We start from the raw sequence: 20028 nt of genomic DNA on the forward strand, positions 1-20028 counted from the left end.
AACTTAATTTTGATAATGATTTGTAAAACTCGAACTTTGGCATATTTAGAAACAACTGCTTGAGATGATTGTTAGATTGCAACTCAATTAATTCAAGCTGCATATCTGACCTCACTACTTTACAATTTACGTTGAAAGGCATGGTAAGAATATCCAATTCTATTTGAATGGGACTGAAATCTTCATTCGAACTCAAAATGTAGATTTTTCAAGCCATCTTCATAATTCTTAAGCTTCTCTTCATTTACTGAGGGTATTGAATTTAACCTCGGAAATTAAGACTAGCTAGCTGTCAGCAAACAGATTAAATTTTAATGAGTTTTAAGTTAAGTTTTTTCTAAGAGGTCTAATTCACCTATAATTGGATTCCCATATGTCTTTTTCCCGAGAAAGAGATAATGCTTGGCACCAATCTACAGCTATAACTAACAAAGAACTTCTGCTGTTAACACTTTACCGATTGAAAGCTGTCTGTGCTTGCTGTTTCCGTCAATTTATGTTTTGTAGAGCAAAAATAGAGAAATTAAAATGATCATCAGGCCTTTGAAAAAAGGGAAGAAAAAATAATATTTAAACAAAGTAGAAAGGAGATGGATATATAATATATAAATATATATTTCTTTTAATTTGCCATGAACGGGCAAATTAAAATTCTATCCGTGGGCCGGATAGAACTTTCCAGCGGGCCGTAGTTTGCCTATCCCTGATCTAAACTATAAGTTTGATGTGGCACCAAAAGAAATGCTGAAGTATCTCTGTGCCATAAGTGTCAAAGTGTCTTGAAAGATAATATAAAATTAAAATAATAATTACAAGCAAAAATGTATTTGTACTTTATATAGAAGAAAGATAAAATATAGTGTTACCTATAAGAAGTTTAATTGTACTGTCAGTTTATTTATTTTTTTAATACTTTGATTTGTTATTGCATTTTCTCTTCCATGTACTAATTATATATTTCTTAATAGCACAATCTTGATGCTCCTTTAAGGATTGAAAATATTGATTCTTCTTCTGGTGTTTTATTTCCATTTTATGACCATGATACTAAAATGGTTTATGTAGCAGGAAAGGTAATTTACTTTTTTATTGTATTTTTATGTAGATTAATATTAACATTTTATTAAAAATAGTTTTTGTTCATCGTTTTGTGAACTTTTGAAAGTAGAGCATTCTCCTGGAGCTTTTCATAAAAGAAAATGTTATAAAACTAAGATGTTATTGCTAATAATTTATATAGAAAGTATTTTTCTTTTCTAAGCTCCTCAGCCTTCCAAAAAGATCTACCAAGTAATAAATGAAACTTAAAATAATACTAAAAGTAAGAGTAATATGTATAAGTACATTGTCTATATAAATAGAAATCATATGTAGAACATAATTACAGCTAAAATTCTAGAAAGCTTTGGAAGTAGATAATGGTATACAAGTATAAAACAATGTAGTTTTGCATGCTATGAGTTCTAGAAATTTTATTAAATAATTGAGCTAGAAGACTAGAAAACTTAAAACTTTATGGAGAATAACAGCAAGTTTACAGGGAATTAAACAGTTGTAAATAGTTTAAAGAGAAAAGTGGAGGAAAAGGTGAAATTCTTAATAACACGTGAAGAGTATCTGAGATCACCAAATTAGTTGCAGAACAAAATCTAAAGCAGTAATCATTGAATGTGAAACTTAAGAGCAAATAGGCATATGACTCTTAAATAAATTGATAATTGATTGATTAATTGTCCCTTATTTATAGTGTTGCTAGAAAAAGGATAAGTATATCCAGAAACTTCAAGAAACATTGCCACTAAAGCTTTGAAAACTTATTTTTGAGGAAGTCAGTTTTGAAACTTATTTTTTAGAAAATCACTTAAGAAAATATATATTATATATATTCAATTATAAAATTCATTAGCAAGGGATAGTCAAAGCAAAGATGTGTACCTTTTCTCCTCTGCTTCCACTGGTTGTTGCCACTTCTTCTGTGTCTAATTTATAATCATTTTCTGTAATATTATTCTTGTTTGCTGCTTAATTAGCTAGAATATTAGATAAATGATTGTGTCTAATTGGAGTTTTAAAATTTAATTTGGAAATTTCAGAATTTAATAGAAAAAAAAAAAAAGCAGTTGTATCATCTTGTGTGCATGGCTGGGGAGCGTGCATTTGTATTCTGAAGGCATGCATGTTTGTAAGTGTTGAGTATCTTTGTGACATGTAGGCATTTAAAATACTGTCAAGCTAACAAGCTAAAAGCTCCCTTGAGATTTAGGTAGTAGGCAAAAAAAGGGGCTTAGAACCTTTGATCCATGCCCCTGGGATATTCTCCATCAGAATTTGTATGGAGCTGGATAAATTCCTTATCTCACCTATAAAGATGCCTTATGCCTTCTCCAGTCATGGGCACAAACATTTTCTTGGCTCTGATGAATTCATGGGCCTGATGTAGACCAATCTTCTCAAACTAGTGGTTCACTGCTCACATCTAGACTCAAAAGCAATTTTGTGGTGTATGAAATGTGGGTATTTATGCTTGCTGTTAGGTATGCATTATATCGATATCTATTGTTTACAACTGTGCATAACTTTTTAAGCATTGCATTCATGTGAAACTTTATCTTGTAGAATTAATTTTGTAAATAAAATTATAATACTGACTTTAAGTATATACGAGGGCCATCCAGGAAGTAGATTACGTTTCCGTCTGTGTCCGCTAGGGGCGGGGCTAGCGCGGCCATCTTGGGGTCAGAGCGTTGCGCAGCTCAGTCTGCATCTAGCCGTGCTAGTGAGAGGTTCATGCTGTGCTCCGTTCAGATACTGTGACGGTTTGAAATGTCTGCGTTAATTGAAAATCCCGCGAGCTGCGCTCAGTAATAAGGTTTCTGACTGCAAAAAACTGTAAACTGATAGAAATCTATCGGCAGCTTCGTGAAGTGTATGGGGACAACATTATCACTGAAGGTGGAGTGCGTCAGTGGGTCATAAGATTTCAAAATGGCCGAACCAATGTTCACGACGAAGATCGAAGTGGGAGACCCAGCATAGTGACCGCCGAACTTCTCGAAAAAGTCGATGCTAAAGTCTGTGAAAATCGAAATTTCACAATAACGGAACTTTCTTTGAGTTTTCCACAAATTTCGCGAAGTTTGTTGCACGAAATCATCAGCGAAAAGCTTGGTTACCACAAGTTTTGTGCAAGATGGATTCCAAAAATCTTGACAGAGGACCACAAAAATCAGCGAATGGCTGCAGCGTTGAACTTTTTGGACGCTTACCATAAGGATGGTGACTCTTTACTCAATTGCATCGTTACTGGTGACGAAACATGGGTGAAACATGTGAACTGTGAAACGAAATTGCAATCAATGCAGTGGGGGCACACAAGTTCTCCCCAAAAACCCAAGAAATGCATGCAAACAATGTCGGCAAGGAAGATGATGGCGACTGTTTTTTGGGACAGAAAAGGTGTAATTTTGGTGGACTTCCTGGAAAGAGGCACTACAATAAACTCTCAAAAGTATTGCCAAACTCTCCAAAAACTCAGAAGAGCAATTCAAAACAAGCGCAGAGGAATGTTGAGCTCTAAGATCTTGTTGATTCACGACAACGCCCGGCCCCACACGGCTATTGTCACTCGTAAAGTTCTTGAATCTTTTAAGTGGGAGTTGTTTCCTCATCCGCCGTACAGTCCCGACCTGGCACCGAGCGACTTCCACCTATTCCCAGCAATGAAGAAGTGGCTGGCTATGCAGCGTTTTGATGACGACGCACAGCTGCAAGAAGAGGTAACGAAGTGGTTGAAGGCGCAGGCGGCCGAATTTTTCGACGAAGGAATTTCCAAGCTCGTACATCGCTACGATAAATGCCTTAATTTGTATGGTGACTATGTAGAAAAGTAGTATTTGAGTGTGGCTTTCATCTGTATATAATAAAATTTGTTTCCTATACTTTGTTTATTTTTTTATTCCAAAACGTAATCTACTTTCTGGATAGCCCTCGTATATTAAACTGCAAGTCTTATATAAAAGAAAAGTGGGCAAAGAAAGGATTGTTTTTAAGGGCAATGGGAAATTATGTACTCTTGTAATTGTAAATTGTATGTTTTATTTGTTACAAGGGAATATCAGTTTTCAAAGAATGCAATTATATTTTCATATGAAATGAATCATAAAGAAAAATTTGAAATGTTGGAAGTTGGAAGACAAATTTATGAAAGAAAACTTAGTTTCTGAAATGTGGCTTAAAAAGACTAACCCCCTTTTTTTTTGTACAGGAGAAAATAAATTCAGTAACTCAGCTGTTCGTGCAAGTTTTTGTTTCAAGCACATTATTGCAAAACAATCAAAAGATATTTACTGATGGCGAATTTCATAAAGATTATTTAATAAGTCTTTTGAACATTGTTCTGGCAAATAATGTTCTGGTTATTTAAAAAAATATTAGTTTATCAGCCAGTGTGGTAGGAAAACATATTAACAAAATTTTTAATGATTTATGATGTCATTAAAAGAAGAAAGCATAGATTTTTTAGCATTCTTGGTAGTTTTTGATGAGAATATTAACACAGCAAATATAGCATAACATGTTTTTGTATGAGGTGTACTGACGAATTTGAAGTTATTGAGGTATTATTGAAAATTGTCTTATGAGGGGCAAAAACTGGTGCACAGCATATATATATATATATATTAAACTAAAACTGTAGTAGATAAACATGAATTAATTTGGGATAAAATATTTGGATGGTGCAGCTGTAATGATTTTAAAGGCAGAGAAATAGAAGTAAAAATGTGATATATACTAATGAAAAAAAATAATTATAAAGTATTTGTTGAAGATTTAAAACTGATGTTAAGTCATTATAAATTAAAAAATGAAGCACAGCTTACATTTGGAAATTTTAAAATGATAACGGAAATAAAAATAGAATGGAATGAATTCAGAATGTTAAAATCACCTCCAACTTCATTTTCATCTGGTGCATATAAAATAGCATCTACTTCAGATGATGTTGTAAGGTTATATATTCTTCCTCAATATGTTGAAAGAGAAATTAAAGCAGCACAAAGTAAGAGAATATTTGAAAATTTAGATATGCTTTTTGTTATTGAATTGTTAATGAAAAGCAATTTTATAATACAAATTATAAAATGGATTTTTCTAAAAAATATAATAACTATAGATTATATGCATAGCTTTTAAAAGTAGGATTGAATGATATTGATTCTGAAACGAAATGTATGATGGATCTTTTAAAATTTGAAAAGCTTTATCCTGTATTTTGTTATGATCTCTCTAATCATGAAAGTTATATTATGATCAGTGATATTGAAATAAAGTTTAATTGGACATCAAGAAACAATCCTCAAAAAGAATATATGTTTTACATTATTTTATTAAAGAAAAAAATGTATTTTAAATACAGCAACAGGAAAAATTACTATTGTAGGAACTAACAAAAGGATTTTTTAAAAAAGTATATGCCTTGGAGATTATTTTTTGTCACAGCAAAAACCCCATCCCTAGATAGCATTTTTAAATAAATAACAAATCACATTATTAGTACAACATTATTATGCATCATGTTTAATTATAATTTAACAATACTTACTCAGCAACACATGCAGAATCGTTCAAGAATAGAACTCAAATTGTTCATACAGCAAAAAGTTGTCTTTCCAGTCAGTCCACAGGGCCCCCTATTGAAATTGCATGTTAAAAAAAAAATTAACCTAGCATTGCAATCTTTAACTTATATTTTGCTATATTTCATAAATATTATTATCATTTTCGTTAATAAATATAATAATATCTTCTTAGTGTTTTTCATTTACATTCCATAAAAATTGAAGTTGCAGCAAACAAAAATAATTTTTACAACTTGTGCTCTAATGATGCTATTATTTTCATTCACTTAATTAAAAAAAATATATTATGAGTTAGCTGTTCTTAGATGAATATTCCCATTAGAAAAATTTTCAGCTTTGGATGTTTTGATGTTTTTGTGCCTAGTTGAGTGAAAACATTTTTATGAATTTTGTAGTTAAAGCATAATTCATGATTTTGTTGGATATGTTATGTTAAGAGTTATTTTTTTTTTCTTTAAATTATGCTGTGGTTAGCATTTCAGTCAATCCTGCTGTTATTACATATCGAAATACTGTTGGTATTGCTGACTGAAGTTGCTGAAATACTGAACAATTTACATGCAACATAGCTCAGCTTTTACAGATTACTTATATAACTTAGGTTAGCTTTTCATGTATAACTTTGGTAATATTTAAACTACATACTGAACAGTTTACATGCTGAAATACTGCTCTTGAATGTGATGCTGTTACATTCTGAAATACTGTTATTTGCATGCACTATTCTTTGCCTATACTGCTATAATCTTTCTTGATGGACTTCTTGCTTTGTCAAAATTTGGTAAAATTCATTCCATGGTAAAAGTTTCATTTATAATAAAATCTTTCCTTATATCTTTCAAAAGTAGTAGACTTGTCTCTATGAAGTGTTCAGCATCTCCAGTTTTATTGCAGCTACCACAAAGGTCGCAGTCAAGAAAATGGCCATGACCCGTTAAAATTTGATTAAAATCTGTATCATTATGTGCTTATACTTTTTTTTAATTGTTACCAGTCTCATATATTTATTCATATCAGACATTTCCCATTTTTCTTTCTATAATTTGTAGGTATAATTTTTCATAAGTATTTGTAGGTATAGGCCCCTTTCTTTAACCAATGCATCTCAAGGATTTCTGTGTCATTTTGTGTAATAGCCAATTTGGCCATTATGTCCACCCTGTCATTTCCACTAAGGCTGTTTGTGCTTTTACCCAGTTCAAATTAATTATATGCCCTCCCAGGAGTTCAAAATAAAGTTCTGTTATATCTAATATCAGTTCATTTGTCTGATCCAGGCAGGAAAGTGCCTGTAAAGTTGATAAACTGTCAGTATACATACAGTCAAAAGTCTTTAATCCGGACTCGTCGGGACTTTGGCAATTCCGGATTATAGATCATCAGTTTAAATCTGGTAAGATGGCATGCAGAAATTATAAAATTAAAAATATGAAACCGAAATTTATGAAATAAAGAGTAATTATGATCTAAAGGGTATCAAAATTTACGAAACAAAGCCTTAATATTTATTTGTTTACTTTATTAAACATTTCTTTCAACGCGCACATGCGTAAAGCATACATTACGCATAGTCGATATTAGAAAATTGCAACCAGAAAACTGTTTGATGTGTATTTGTGATATTTATAATGACGAGGAATTTGATTTAAATCATATCAAAGACGGAGTACATCAAGATGAAATACTACATTTAGTAAGGAATTAAAATCCGAATGAAATAAAAACATCTGCCCTGAAGATAAGGATAGTGCTGACAGATCAACTTCCAGTTCATTACACGCCACGTCGACCCCCCACCCTCAGGGCAGCATGAAATTGATAAACAGATTTCGGAATGGTTAGAGAAACAAATGATATGCCTTTATCCATTTTTTGCAGCAATTCTACTTTTTGTTTGATGGACATCAAAACATGCTTTCACTTTTAGATCCTTCAGCAGCTCCAGAATCGGAAATTCTTTTTGACATAATCGAAAGTTCAAGCTTACTTTTATAAAATTACTCTGTCTGCAAAAAATAATAAGCCGGGTCCATTTCGAAGATTAAGGAACAACGCAATCTGCAACATTAACTGAAATAGATAATTAGATAATTTTAGCTTAGCTTATACTGTCAGTTATACATTAAACGTGCATGTGTAAACATATTATGCGCATGCGAAACGGTATCATTCGCATGCGTGAATGCATTATACGTTGACGCAGAAAGTTTGTAGCTTTGCGGTCCGGATTATGGACGTCTGGATTAAAGACTTTTGACTGTATTGATAGTATATTCTATTTTTAGAAACATTTTTATCCTTTTTAAACCGAAGTAAATAGCCATTGGCTCCACCTGAAATACCGAATTATATTCATTTACCTTATATTTCTCGCAGTCTATCTCGGCTCTATAATAAATAACTGGAAAGGCAAAGGTGATATTCTCCCCGACATCAGACCCATCGGTATAGGCACCTGGGGAGGATATCTATAATACATAATTTATCTCTTCTGTGCAAGGTGTATTTTATTAATATCAAAGCTTTTAAAAGCCCAGTGAGTAACAGTATTTCCATCATATAATTTAATATCCAGTTTACCTCTTCTCAAAATTTGTTGTAATAAAATAAATATTGGTTTGAGACTGGGGGCACATTGGTCAGTATGGATATTACCTCTGTGGAAACTGTTATGAAGCATGTGGTTAACATTAAGAGCCAGGCTGTCTAAATAGTACTCAGTTTCATTCTAAGATGCACAAATTCCATTGCAAGGCAACCCCCTGCACCTATGCCATACACAGTTGTTAGAATGAAGACAGTTTCTTATACAACCATCAGAGTGGCATGTCTAATTGACATCTCTTGACACTATCCTTCTGTAGTTGATCAGAATTCTCCCAATCCTCCTATATCCTTTAAATTTCCTTAAAATATGAAGAGAGAGTTGTTGATTAAAATGCGTAAATGTTTAATTTTCTTTTTTGAAGCTTATTCTGTGGCCATTTTGTTTTTATTGTGATTACCCTGAGGGGAAAAAATTGCATTAGTTTTATTTATATTAAGTTTTAAGTTCTTTGGTCTCCCAGTTCTCCAAGTTTGCATTTAAGTTCCATAAAGAATTTTTCTACAGCTTCTAAAGATTTTCCTTCAATAAGGACCAGGAGGTCATCGGCATAGGCAAAAAAACTTTGTGTTTTCTTTTGAATTCTTTTTCAACAAGTTATTTGCAATGAGGTTCAAATACAGCAGAGTACTGCAGTATCCCTGTGTACAGCCCATGTAAGTTTAATTGTAATATAATTACCTTTACCTCCAGAATCTTAAACTGTTTGGCATTCAATAAAGTAATCCTTTGTAATATTAAAGATCTCTTTTTGAAATTCCCATATTGACAAGTTTATTAAGGGGGGTAGGCTAGAATATAGAGCCAAAAGCACCGCTCACGTTGAACAATATTGCAACCACATGTTCTTATTTTCAGTTATTTCTTATGTAATTGATAACATCATAAAGTGCATCTTCATTTCTTCACCCGGACGTAAAACCATAATGACTATCAGATAAAAACATTTTTAATTTTGAATAAAAACTATAATCGGTTTATCTGTAAAATCAGTTTATCTAAAATTTTTTCAAGGACTTTCAAAAGACAAATTAGTCCATAGCTACTGTAATTATTCTTTGATATCAAAACGAATTCTGCTATTTTCTAGTTCCCTGGGAAAATAACACATATTATGCAATAAATAAATTTAAAAAAAAAAAAAAAAAAAAAAAAAAGAACCCTCGAATGATTTTTATATAAAACCTTATGATTTCAATGTGTGGTTCATCAGCCAGGGGGGGAGCTGTCTGCATGATGAATGGACACTCACCTTAAGGTACAGTATATATTTGCTATTTTTAAAAACATTGATTAATAATCTGGGTCTCCTTAAAATGGGATGCTTTTCACAGTTGTATTTTGCATACCCCATAAATCTGATGCAAGCTGCATTTTTTTTCTTCCTTAACCCATAAAGATACAAGGATATCTTATATTTTGGTTAAAATGAGAGATATCAATTTTATAATCTTATTTATCATACTATTCTGATTTTTTTCCTTTTTAGGGGGATGGGAATATTCGATATTATGAAATTGTCAATGAACCACCATGGTGCCATTATTTAAACCAATTTTTAACTGGTTTTCCCCAAAGAGGCTTAGGTTTCATGCCCAAACGAGGCCTAGATGTTTTACGATGTGAAGTATTTCGTTTTTATAAACTGCATGCAGTCAAACCTCTATGCGAACCTGTTTCCATGATTGTTCCTCGAAAAGTAAGCATTTATTCACTTTTATGAAACTATTTATAAAAAATTCTTTCCTCTCTTTAAAACTTTGAGGTATCTATACACATACTAATTTAATGTATGCTGAAATTCGTATTGTACAATAATACACCTATTTATGCTAAATAATTGTAGCTATTTTATACTTTTTAAACATTTAAAATAACTTGATTTTTAAATTCTGATTGTTATGTTTTTAACTTGAAGTAAATTACATAGATTCTAAAAATCCAATTGCTAACAGCATATCTCTTATGATAGCTACAAAAAGTTTTCTGCAGTGCCAATTAAGAAGTTTATATATTGTCTTTTTTTTTGTCTTAATTTATAATTTTATCCCATAGAGCTATCGTAGTAGTTATATCCTTTTTTTTGCTTACTACAGTATGGAGCAGATATAGTAGCATTCATGCCAGTAGGCTAAAATTCATGTTAAAACTTAAGAAAACTAAAGAATTGCTAGTACATGTACTGAGCCACAACTATGTTTATCTGATTTTAAAGGAAGAAAATAGCTTTTTAAGCATGCAGAAATGTTTCATATAATTTAACAATGTATTTTGTAATTAATGTAATTATTTAGTATGAATATAAATAAGTAATTAAGATTGCTCTTGCTCTGCACTTAGGAAAATGTGTTCCTATGGTGCACATTTTTTAAAGTTTTGTAAGATATAGGACATTCCCCCCGGTATGGTAAAACATGCATTTTCTTCTGGTTTCCAATTGAATTTTCATGTTGAATGGAAGATAAATTATTAGTCTTAATCCTCTTAGTAATTTATTTATAATTCTTGTATTATTTGTTTTAGGTGACAACAAAATGCTTGATGCCATATTTTCTGGAAGGTTGTCTAGTGGCCTTCTAGTTTAATTGTTTATCATCCAAGTTTAACTCACATATCTGCCATATTTTTACCATGCTATGAGAAAAAGGAAGTTTTGAATTCATACCTCAAATGCTATTTATGGTGGTTACAACTTACTTCTTTAACCCTCTGAGCATTATGACCGGGTTTATCCGGTCATCAGAAGTTTTGTTACTTGGCATATATTAGCTTATAATTTAAGATATTTTCTTTTCTTACTTTCTTTAATAATGTAAATACCATCTTAATGAATGTAAGTTTATGAAAATACAGACTAAAATAAGTGCTTATACAAGTTAAATTAATAAATGCTGTTTAAATACTGGTCTTCATGATGGATCTAAAATCCTGTGCCACTCAGAGGGTTAAAAAATTAATACAATATATTTTGGCACAAATAGAACTTTTTGCTGTGTATTTTGAAAAAAATCCATTCATGCTCAAATTACTCAATTATATCTTTAAAATGGCTCATGCTTCTACCTATTTATTTGTATACCACGTGGATGGAAATAAAACGCCATTGCTGCACTGCATCTATATATCTGCATGTTATGAAGATCAAGCACAAAATTTTGCCATCATCTTATTTTGTTTCTGCTTTATAAATTTGTTCTCAGAAGTTTAGAATTTAAATTTGCGTTTCTTTATAGACATCACTACTGGCCTCCATTTTTCAGAATTTTGCTATTATGATAAAATGTACTGCTATTTCACAAAAATTTCTTTATCTTTCAGTCAGAACAATTTCAAGAAGATATCTTTCCTGATACTGCTGCACCAACACCATCGCTAACAGCAAAAGAATGGTTAAGTGGGAAAAATAGAAATCCAATTTTAATTTCATTGAAGGTACTTATAATATTCTGAATAATCTCATAACTAGTAATCTAAAAGCAAGCATTTAATTTCTGGTGACTTTGAATTTTTAAATGAAAAATAAAATCTTTTTAAGTATTACTGCTTCTCCATCTTTTTAAGTATTTTTTTTTCCATTTCCAAAATGGTATTTCTTTCTGGATGATTAATAAGATGTTTTATATAACATTTGTTAAAAAACTGTTTGCTTATTTACTTATGCACTTATTTTTTATAGACAGGTGCTGGAGCGAGAACCAACAAGCCCGTGTTGTATAATCCAGATCGGCAGTATTTGGTGACTGCTGACCGAAATAATGAACAAAAGTTTATATTCATTGCAGAAGGGAACAAAGTTGATTATAGAGAGCTTATGAAATTGAATGGAAATAACAATGTGTTAAAGGATAGTCTTTCTCTTGACAAGTATGTACTTAATAATATCTTAATTAAAATCTTATAATGTTGTAATCTACTAATCATTGACTAAAAATGAACTGTATTATATGATGAATGATATTCATCTTGTAACAAAAACAGTCTTAATCAAAATCTGACATTTTAATTTTTTTATTATAATTTAAATATTTAATGCAAAAGTGATTATTATCTAAGAATATGTACATTTGAACTTAATATATAAATTTGGTATAATATTAAATTTTAATTTATATCTTCATATGTGACAAATAGAGTACATGCCTATAAGCATTACAAAGAAAAATCTTTAAAAAAATTGTCATTATTTTAATTAATGTAAATAGGCATATATATTTTGCTTAACAGTTTTAGTTTTTATATTTATTTCTGCTTTTTGTAACTAAAAATGAGTTTCATGCAGTATCCCATTGTAAATGTATGCTATCGCATCTATTTTAATTTTTTGTCAATTAAATTTAAAAAAAAGTAAGCTGTTTTTTAGTCATGTTTATTTTTAATGCAAATTAACAAAAATAAAAATATGAAGCATTGAAAATAAATTTGTATAGATTTATTTTTTTCTTGCATCTTGTGTAGCCAGCCTTTGACAAATTACACATGATAATCAAAGGCTGCCATCCCAGACTGAAAACTGAAGCAGCTAGTAAACTTATAAAATGGGGGAAAAAATTACATTCCAGATTCTACTGCAAATGATTTTAAAGAGGAGCCTGTCTTTAAATTCTCTTGTTTTATTTAATAAACTGGAAAGAAAAAATGAGATTAATAAGATATGACTATTAAATGCAAAAATGTTTTTGAGGGGAGGCAGGGAGGGAGCAGATTTTTGTAGTAAGCCTAATTTCAAATAATTTTTTACAGCTGGGGTATGGATGGGAAGGAATTAATAAAGGATTAAATAAAATCAACACCAGAAAACTCTGTATAGAAGAAAACAAATTTTTTTTTTTTTTTAATGGCCAGGTGCTTCATTTAATAGCCATTAGCCTTGCACGACTACAAGGGCTGGAATTGGTGGCCATTCATTATAAGGGCACCTAAACAAGTGGACACTGTTGCCTATAGTAGAGAAGACTGTTACAACCACACCTTCTCTGGGATTCAAACTCGGACCCATTGCTATGACAGTCAGAGCCACTAATCACTATACTGGCTAGGTGGGTAGAAAGAATGTGCAAAAATGAATCGTGCGACTTATAATGATGTTATGTACTTAAAACAATAGTTTCAAGAAATTATCATGATGCCTGAGGAAGAATGAATGCTCCATTTCCATATGAAAAAAAGATGCGCCGCAATATATTATATTAAAAAAAAAAAAAAAAAAAAAAAAAAAAAAAAAAAAAAAAATCTAAAGAAATGCCCAGTTAATATTTTTTTTAAATCATTCTTGTTTTAAAGAAAGGGGGGGGGGGGCAAAAAATTTGTTTTATAATCTGTGTGATTTTCATTGAAAAGATTTTTTTTTTTTAACTCTATCTGATGGTGCAAACAGTAAAATTCTGAGGTTTTTACTTTGTTTATTAAGCAAAGATATGTGCTATAAACTGTCAAAAAAGTCATTTCAACATTGAATTTAAAAAAGTAAAGTTTAAATTGAATTTTGAAACATAGCTTTAAGATGCATACCTTCATTGTTTGGAAATTTACATTCTATATTTCATAGCTCTTGGCTCAGCAAACTTGCATTCAAATTCTTTATTTTGGAATATTAGAGATGAATTTCATGTTGTTCAGATATAATTAATTTTTGGGATTTCCCCCTTTTTTCGCAGTTTGTGATGAATCATATCTGTGATAAATTGATGCTAAAGATAAATGAAAGTAAAAGAGGATGTAACATTCGGTCATAAATTGTTTCTGTAAGATATGCCTGAATGAAATGATGCTCTATAGTACGAAGAGGGTATGTGGAGACATAATTATACAGCAAAGTGGTCATTCTTATCCTGCATTAAAATTTTATAGAGGCTATGTATAAAGATGTTTTTAAATTAATCTGTTTAGTGATAATTAATAGGGCATTTTTTTTTGTTACAACACATCTACATATTTGGGGAAAAATGAATTGCAGATTTGTTATTTTGGGAAAACTCAATTGCTTGTAAAATGTCTTGGAAAAAAAGAAAATGAATGTAATATAGTATATAAAAATTTGTTTTTGACATGTTATTTGAAATGTGTAAATATTTGAAAAGACAATTGAATTGCAGATTTGTTATTCTCTAAAAAATACAACTGCTGAGTTTTAGAAAAAATTTTGTAAACAGAGTATAAAGTTTGAGAACTTTTTATTATGGCTCTTTTAATTTAAACAGTACCAAAATTATGACTAAATTGACAACATATATTTGAAATCAGTGTCAAATAGCAAGTAGTTCTAACCGCATTAATTTGTAATCATTCTGCGACAAGAAAAACTCATGTTGTATTCCTATTATATTTTTTCCCCTCAAAAAATTTTAATAACTTTTGATTTTCTAAGGATTGCTGACCATTTATCAAGTGACATAGTGACATACATTATCAATTTATTGGCAATCTTGGTGCCATTTAAATAAAAGGAGCTGTAATAATATGTTTAATAATATTTTTTTTTTTTTTAAAATTTTTTATTTATTCTTTCAAAACCTATGTGTTTGAGAAGAATTTTAGATTTTTTTAAATTTTGTGACAATTATTAGTAAAATATCCCGGAGAAGAAATTTTACACACAATATGTGTTAACATATGTGTCATATTTTTCCACACACGTGTAGATCTCACTGTTACTTACTTTTATGTACACTTATATTTATGCATATTTTTCTCAGGAAATCTTTGGTAATAGCAGGTGTTTTTCTTTTTTTTATTATGTAGTGTAAACCAAAATATTATGATTCAAGCAACTCCAAAGAAATATCCATGGTCAGAAGAGTTATCTTGTAATAATGGTACAAAAGCTGGCATGGTTTCAAGCCATACTTTACCTGTGGCAACATTTGTGACTATACAAGACAATGACAGTTCTAGTGAACATGAAAGTGATTCAAATCCAGAAACACTGAACAATGAAGATGTAAGAAATATTTTTAATACATCTTTTATGTAACTGTGTGTGTGTGTGAACATGGCGGTTGGAGTATGAAAGTACTTAACAGAAATAGTTTATATTTGTTTGCAGAAAGCTAACTTGAAAAGATGTAAGCAATGCACATCTCGTGATATACTATGTAAAAATATTTTAGAAAAGCAGAATAAAGTTATAAATAACTTTATCATTGAAATTTATGTTTTTAAAATTTTATGTAACTTGTTTGTGAACTTGTATTTGGATATCAGAATGGAGTATGCCAATAAATTTATTTTACGTAACCATATGCTTTCCTCCCTCCTTTTGCAGTAGTTTTCCTCCCTCCTTTTGTATCTTAGGTCTTTAAACCATTAACTAACCAGTTATGCTATCCAAATTTAGCTGCTTAATTGTTTTCTTAGTTTCTTCAAAATTGATAGAAATTTTAAAAAATAAGAATGACAGTTTTTATAAAACTTATAAAACAACAACAACACCCTTTTCTACTCCCCCTTAAAAAGTAGATTTAAAGTACTACAATGGATCAGAAAACTTGCATTCGGGTGCCTAAAATAGCAGTAAGTATCCGAGTATATCCAGGTACAGTATACAGTCAATAGTCGTTAATCCGGACTTGTCGGGACTTCGGCGATTCCGGATTATCGATTTTTCCGTATTATAGATCATCAGTTTAAATCTGGTAAGATGGCATGCAGAAATTACAAAATTAAAAATATGAAACCGTAATTTATGAAATAAAGAACAATTATGATCTAAAGGGTATCAAAATTTACAAAAAGAAAAAGCTTAATATTTATTTGTTTACTTTATTAAACATTTCCTTCAATGTAAGTTGCTTCGTTTCATGTGATAATACTTTCTCTTTAATTCTATTAAACAGATATAATTTCTTGTTTAGTTACAAAGTTCCGCTGTTCAAGTCCTATAATTGCTGTGTTGAGAATACCGACTAATTTGTCAATCAAAATGTTTTCGTTCTCAAAAACCTGTGGGTCACTTTCTTCACTATTGGAAGCGAATTATAATGACGAGGAACTTGATTTAAATCATATCAAAGACGGAGTACATCGAGATGAAATACTACACTTAGTAAGGAATTATAAGCCAAATAAAATAAAAACATCTGCCCTGAAGATAAGGATAGTGCTGACAGATCAACTTCTAATCCGCGGCGTGAAATTGATAAACAGATTTCGGATTTCGAAACATACTTTCGCTTTGTAGATACAAATTACATATTAGTAAATATATATCGGAAATTCTATTTGACATAATCGAAAGTTCAAGCTTACTTTTATAAAATTGCTCTAACAGTCTGCAAAAAATAATAAGCCGGATCCAATTCGAAGATTAAGGAACAACGCAATCTGCAACATTATACCGTCCGTTACACATTAAACGCGCATGCACACAAACATATTCGCAGCCGTAAAGGTCTTACATGCACTCGTAAATGCCTGTGCGCATGCGTGAACGCAACGCATGTGCAGAAAGTTTGTAGCTTTGAAGTCCGGATTATAGATCATTCCGGATTATGGGTGTCCGAATTAATGACTTTTGACTGTATGAGGTATAGTAAATTAAAAAGGATGGTTAATGTAGAAAAGTACATTAAAATTAGTATTAAATTTATTGCTGAAATTTTATTGTGCTCTCAGGTTGACTTTACTTCACTATAGGAAGGTGTTTTTATTATTTTTTTCCTTTGAAAGAAAGCTTTTTGATATAAGTGCTACCAGTGTTGCTTAAGATGATGGATCCATTCTTTGCAACACTTAAGGCCAAGATAGTGTGTCTTAGAACCATCAAGTTTCACTCTTTTCTGCTAGTTTTGCAGAAGTTCATAGTTTGCTTTTCTAAGAGAATTAGGATTCTTGAGCAAGAAAAAGCTACATTGACCAAGATAATGTTATTAAGTCAGGAACTGCTGAAAAATGTAACAAAGTAAATTAATGATATTATTGTAAGCAATGAATCTATCATCTGAAGAAATGCATTGCCACATTAGATAATTACGTTTTGCAGATATCTAAGTTATATCTGTAAAGTTAAATTGACTTTTTTGACCTCCTGATATGTAATCTGTATCTTCTTTTAGTTCCTTATCTTTTTCCCCTGCATTTAATATTTATTATTGCATCGAAATACTTGGAATTAGTGAAACAAAATTTTTTATATAATATGAACATATTAACAAGGAATCATATCTGAGCTATAGTAGTATGTGTACAGTCGAATCCCCGTAGTGAACTTTAAGGGGCCGGAAGTTTGGTTCACTGTAACCAATGGATTATAGTATGAAAACGGTAAAAATTAAAATGATGAATTAAAAAAAAAGACTGATTACCATTATCTTATCTACCAAAAGAAATGAAACCAATAAGGATAAAAATTTTGTTCCCTAAAAGATAAACAAATTGTATACCCCGAAGCTCATATAATTTACTAGTCCTTTTCCCTGAATAGCAAAATGTTCTAATTTCTATCATAGCATCAGATTTGGTAGTCTGACAGCTCAGTCAATGAATTTGAATGGAATCAGAGAACCCATTCATAATCTTTAGTGCAATTATCATTAACACTGTATGTTCTCCTAAGATATGCATATTGTATCTTCAATCTCCTAGAATTGTCTTACAATCTTTGTTTAGAACACGGAGGAACGTGTTCGGACGTATGTTTACGAATGTTACGGAGGAACTTCCAAGCCCATGGTTTTGATGGGGGGGGGGGGAAAGTGGTTTCCTTTGCAGATGGAATGTGGATTCTAATATACTAAATGTGAATGTTTTTAAGAGTTAGTAAATTTTTCATTTAAGTTTGCAGAAATTCTGGAAAAAATATGGAAATAAAGTATAAATGATAATAAAAATTCCCATACAAAAATTGGTTATGACCCAAAGGTTCCTTCATTATTTTTAGAGGTTCATCATAGTGGAATTATAACAAGGTATAGAATATTCTTTTTTCAAATACTGTGAAACCTGTATTGTGAATACAAGTCATTCCAAAAGGCTATTTGTCATCCAAAATGTTCATAAATTAAAAATATTTTATCGACAGGATTCATTAAATTTGAGGTAAAAGACATAAACACTATATTACACAGATAAAATGAAACTATAATTTAATTTTTTCTGTACTGTGCAAAGGAAATTGGATGATGTAATTGGAAAGTAATGAGGAAGAGAAAGGGAAGAAATATTGTTCAGATGTGGTGCTGTCCTCTTCCATGGAAGTATCAGCCTTTCTGGTGGCATTATCTTTAATTTTTCTTTGTCTCTTAGCAACACTTGAGATTAGTCAGGTTGCCAATGTTATTTGGTTTCTAAAGTGAGAATGGTATTGTAATTGAAAGTGTTTCTGATGTAGCTTGCTATTGCTTCATCAGCGTGCAGAACTGTAGATAGGGTTTTCAGCACCAGGGTCAAATGGAGATTTTGTGCCCCTTTCTGTGGGCCAAGAATGGAAAACCTTTCATTCTTAATTTTGTAACATCAATTTGGCACTGTCTGGATGCTGCGCCCAGGCATCTAGGGACAGATGTACCATCTTGCCCCACCCTACTACGCCTTATGTCAGAGTGTTATTGCAACACGAGAACTTCACTTTTCCCTGTTTTGAGCATATTTTGCAGAACAAAGAGGTATACCTTCTGAAGTTGTTCCATTTCTTTCTTTTTTGAGCTCATTTGTATGATCTTTTAGCAACTCCTTCATATTTTCATTGCTAGCTTCCAAGCCCATGGTTTTGATAAAGACACAGTTATAATAACAGTGGGCTACTATAACAGAACATTTTTCAGTATCAAAGCCTGGAACATAATCTAGTTTCCAAGCTAAATTTATGGTTCTGCTGCCAGGCTTTGTTAATGAGGATTAAACATGAAAATACAAGGTGCACCCGTAAAGTAACTGGACAATTTCTTATAAATAAGAAAAAATAGTATTACTAACCTTCAGATAAATTTATCTCCTTCAAAATAACTGCCAGATAAATCTATGCAACTTTTCCAGTGTTTCTTCAAGTTATCGAAACACTATTTATAGTACTTGGGACTAACTGTTCACTAAATATGCATAATATCTGATTTACTATCAGAGATGTTCTCAAATCTCTGTCTTTTCTTGGCCATCTTAAGCTCTGGACGGGGGGGGGGGGAATCAGCTGACAATAAGTCTGGAGAATATGGTGGATGATTTGTCCCTGAATGCTTAGCAAGATATTGTTGTACATAAAATGCTGTGTAGGGCTTAGCATTGTGTAAAAGAAACCATTGCCCAGTATCAGGAAGTTCCTTCATCAACTTGCCTTATCCTGTTTCTTAATCAGAGAAGCACCTTCTTCCTGTTAATATATTGATTAATGGGTTTTTTAGAGATACATTCATGGAGAATAAGTTCTTTGTAATTTAAAAAAAAAGAATATAATCAATGCTTTTTTATTCTTGATTGTGACGTCTGTGCATTTTTTTTCCCTTTTTCTTTTCATAGGAGCCAATTCACTGAGCATTTTGTCTTTTTGTTTCAATTAAAATTAACCTGCAGCTTTCTTTGCTTATCCCAATCATGTCTGAAAGTTGCTGAATTTTTACGTCTGTCAGCCTTAACCAGAGAATGAATTTTTTCCTTATTCTTTGAAGTTGAAGGCCGTCTGATCTATAGTGTTTTTGAGCCGACATTTAAAGCATTGTACCACATACACTTGTGTTCTTGATAACAATGCTGTTCATTTCATCCCTAACATTTTGGTAGCAGATTTATCTAATTTGTAACAAAACTTAATGTTCCATTTTTGAAGCAGTCAATGAAGATGACTCCAGCGTTTTGATA

At 31.2% G+C, this 20028-nt stretch overlaps 1 protein-coding gene across 2 annotated transcripts in view; it reads left to right on the forward strand.

Moving 5' to 3' along the window:
* Positions 1-20028, forward strand: part of LOC118203821 (coronin-2B-like) — a 59218-nt gene that overhangs the window by 34416 nt on the left and 4774 nt on the right. For both annotated transcript variants that reach the window (XM_085824410.1, XM_085824411.1), the window contains 5 exons: positions 969-1073; positions 9734-9943; positions 11563-11676; positions 11921-12108; positions 14983-15181. In XM_085824410.1, coding sequence (XP_085680536.1) covers positions 969-1073; positions 9734-9943; positions 11563-11676; positions 11921-12108; positions 14983-15181 — 816 coding nt within the window. The remainder of the gene's footprint in view (positions 1-968; positions 1074-9733; positions 9944-11562; positions 11677-11920; positions 12109-14982; positions 15182-20028) is intronic.

Source organism: Stegodyphus dumicola, chromosome 9 (genome assembly GCF_044657685.1).
Source record: "Stegodyphus dumicola isolate Sdum_Otavi_A_Nest chromosome 9, ASM4465768v1".
Classification (NCBI taxonomy): Eukaryota; Metazoa; Arthropoda; class Arachnida; order Araneae; family Eresidae; genus Stegodyphus; species Stegodyphus dumicola.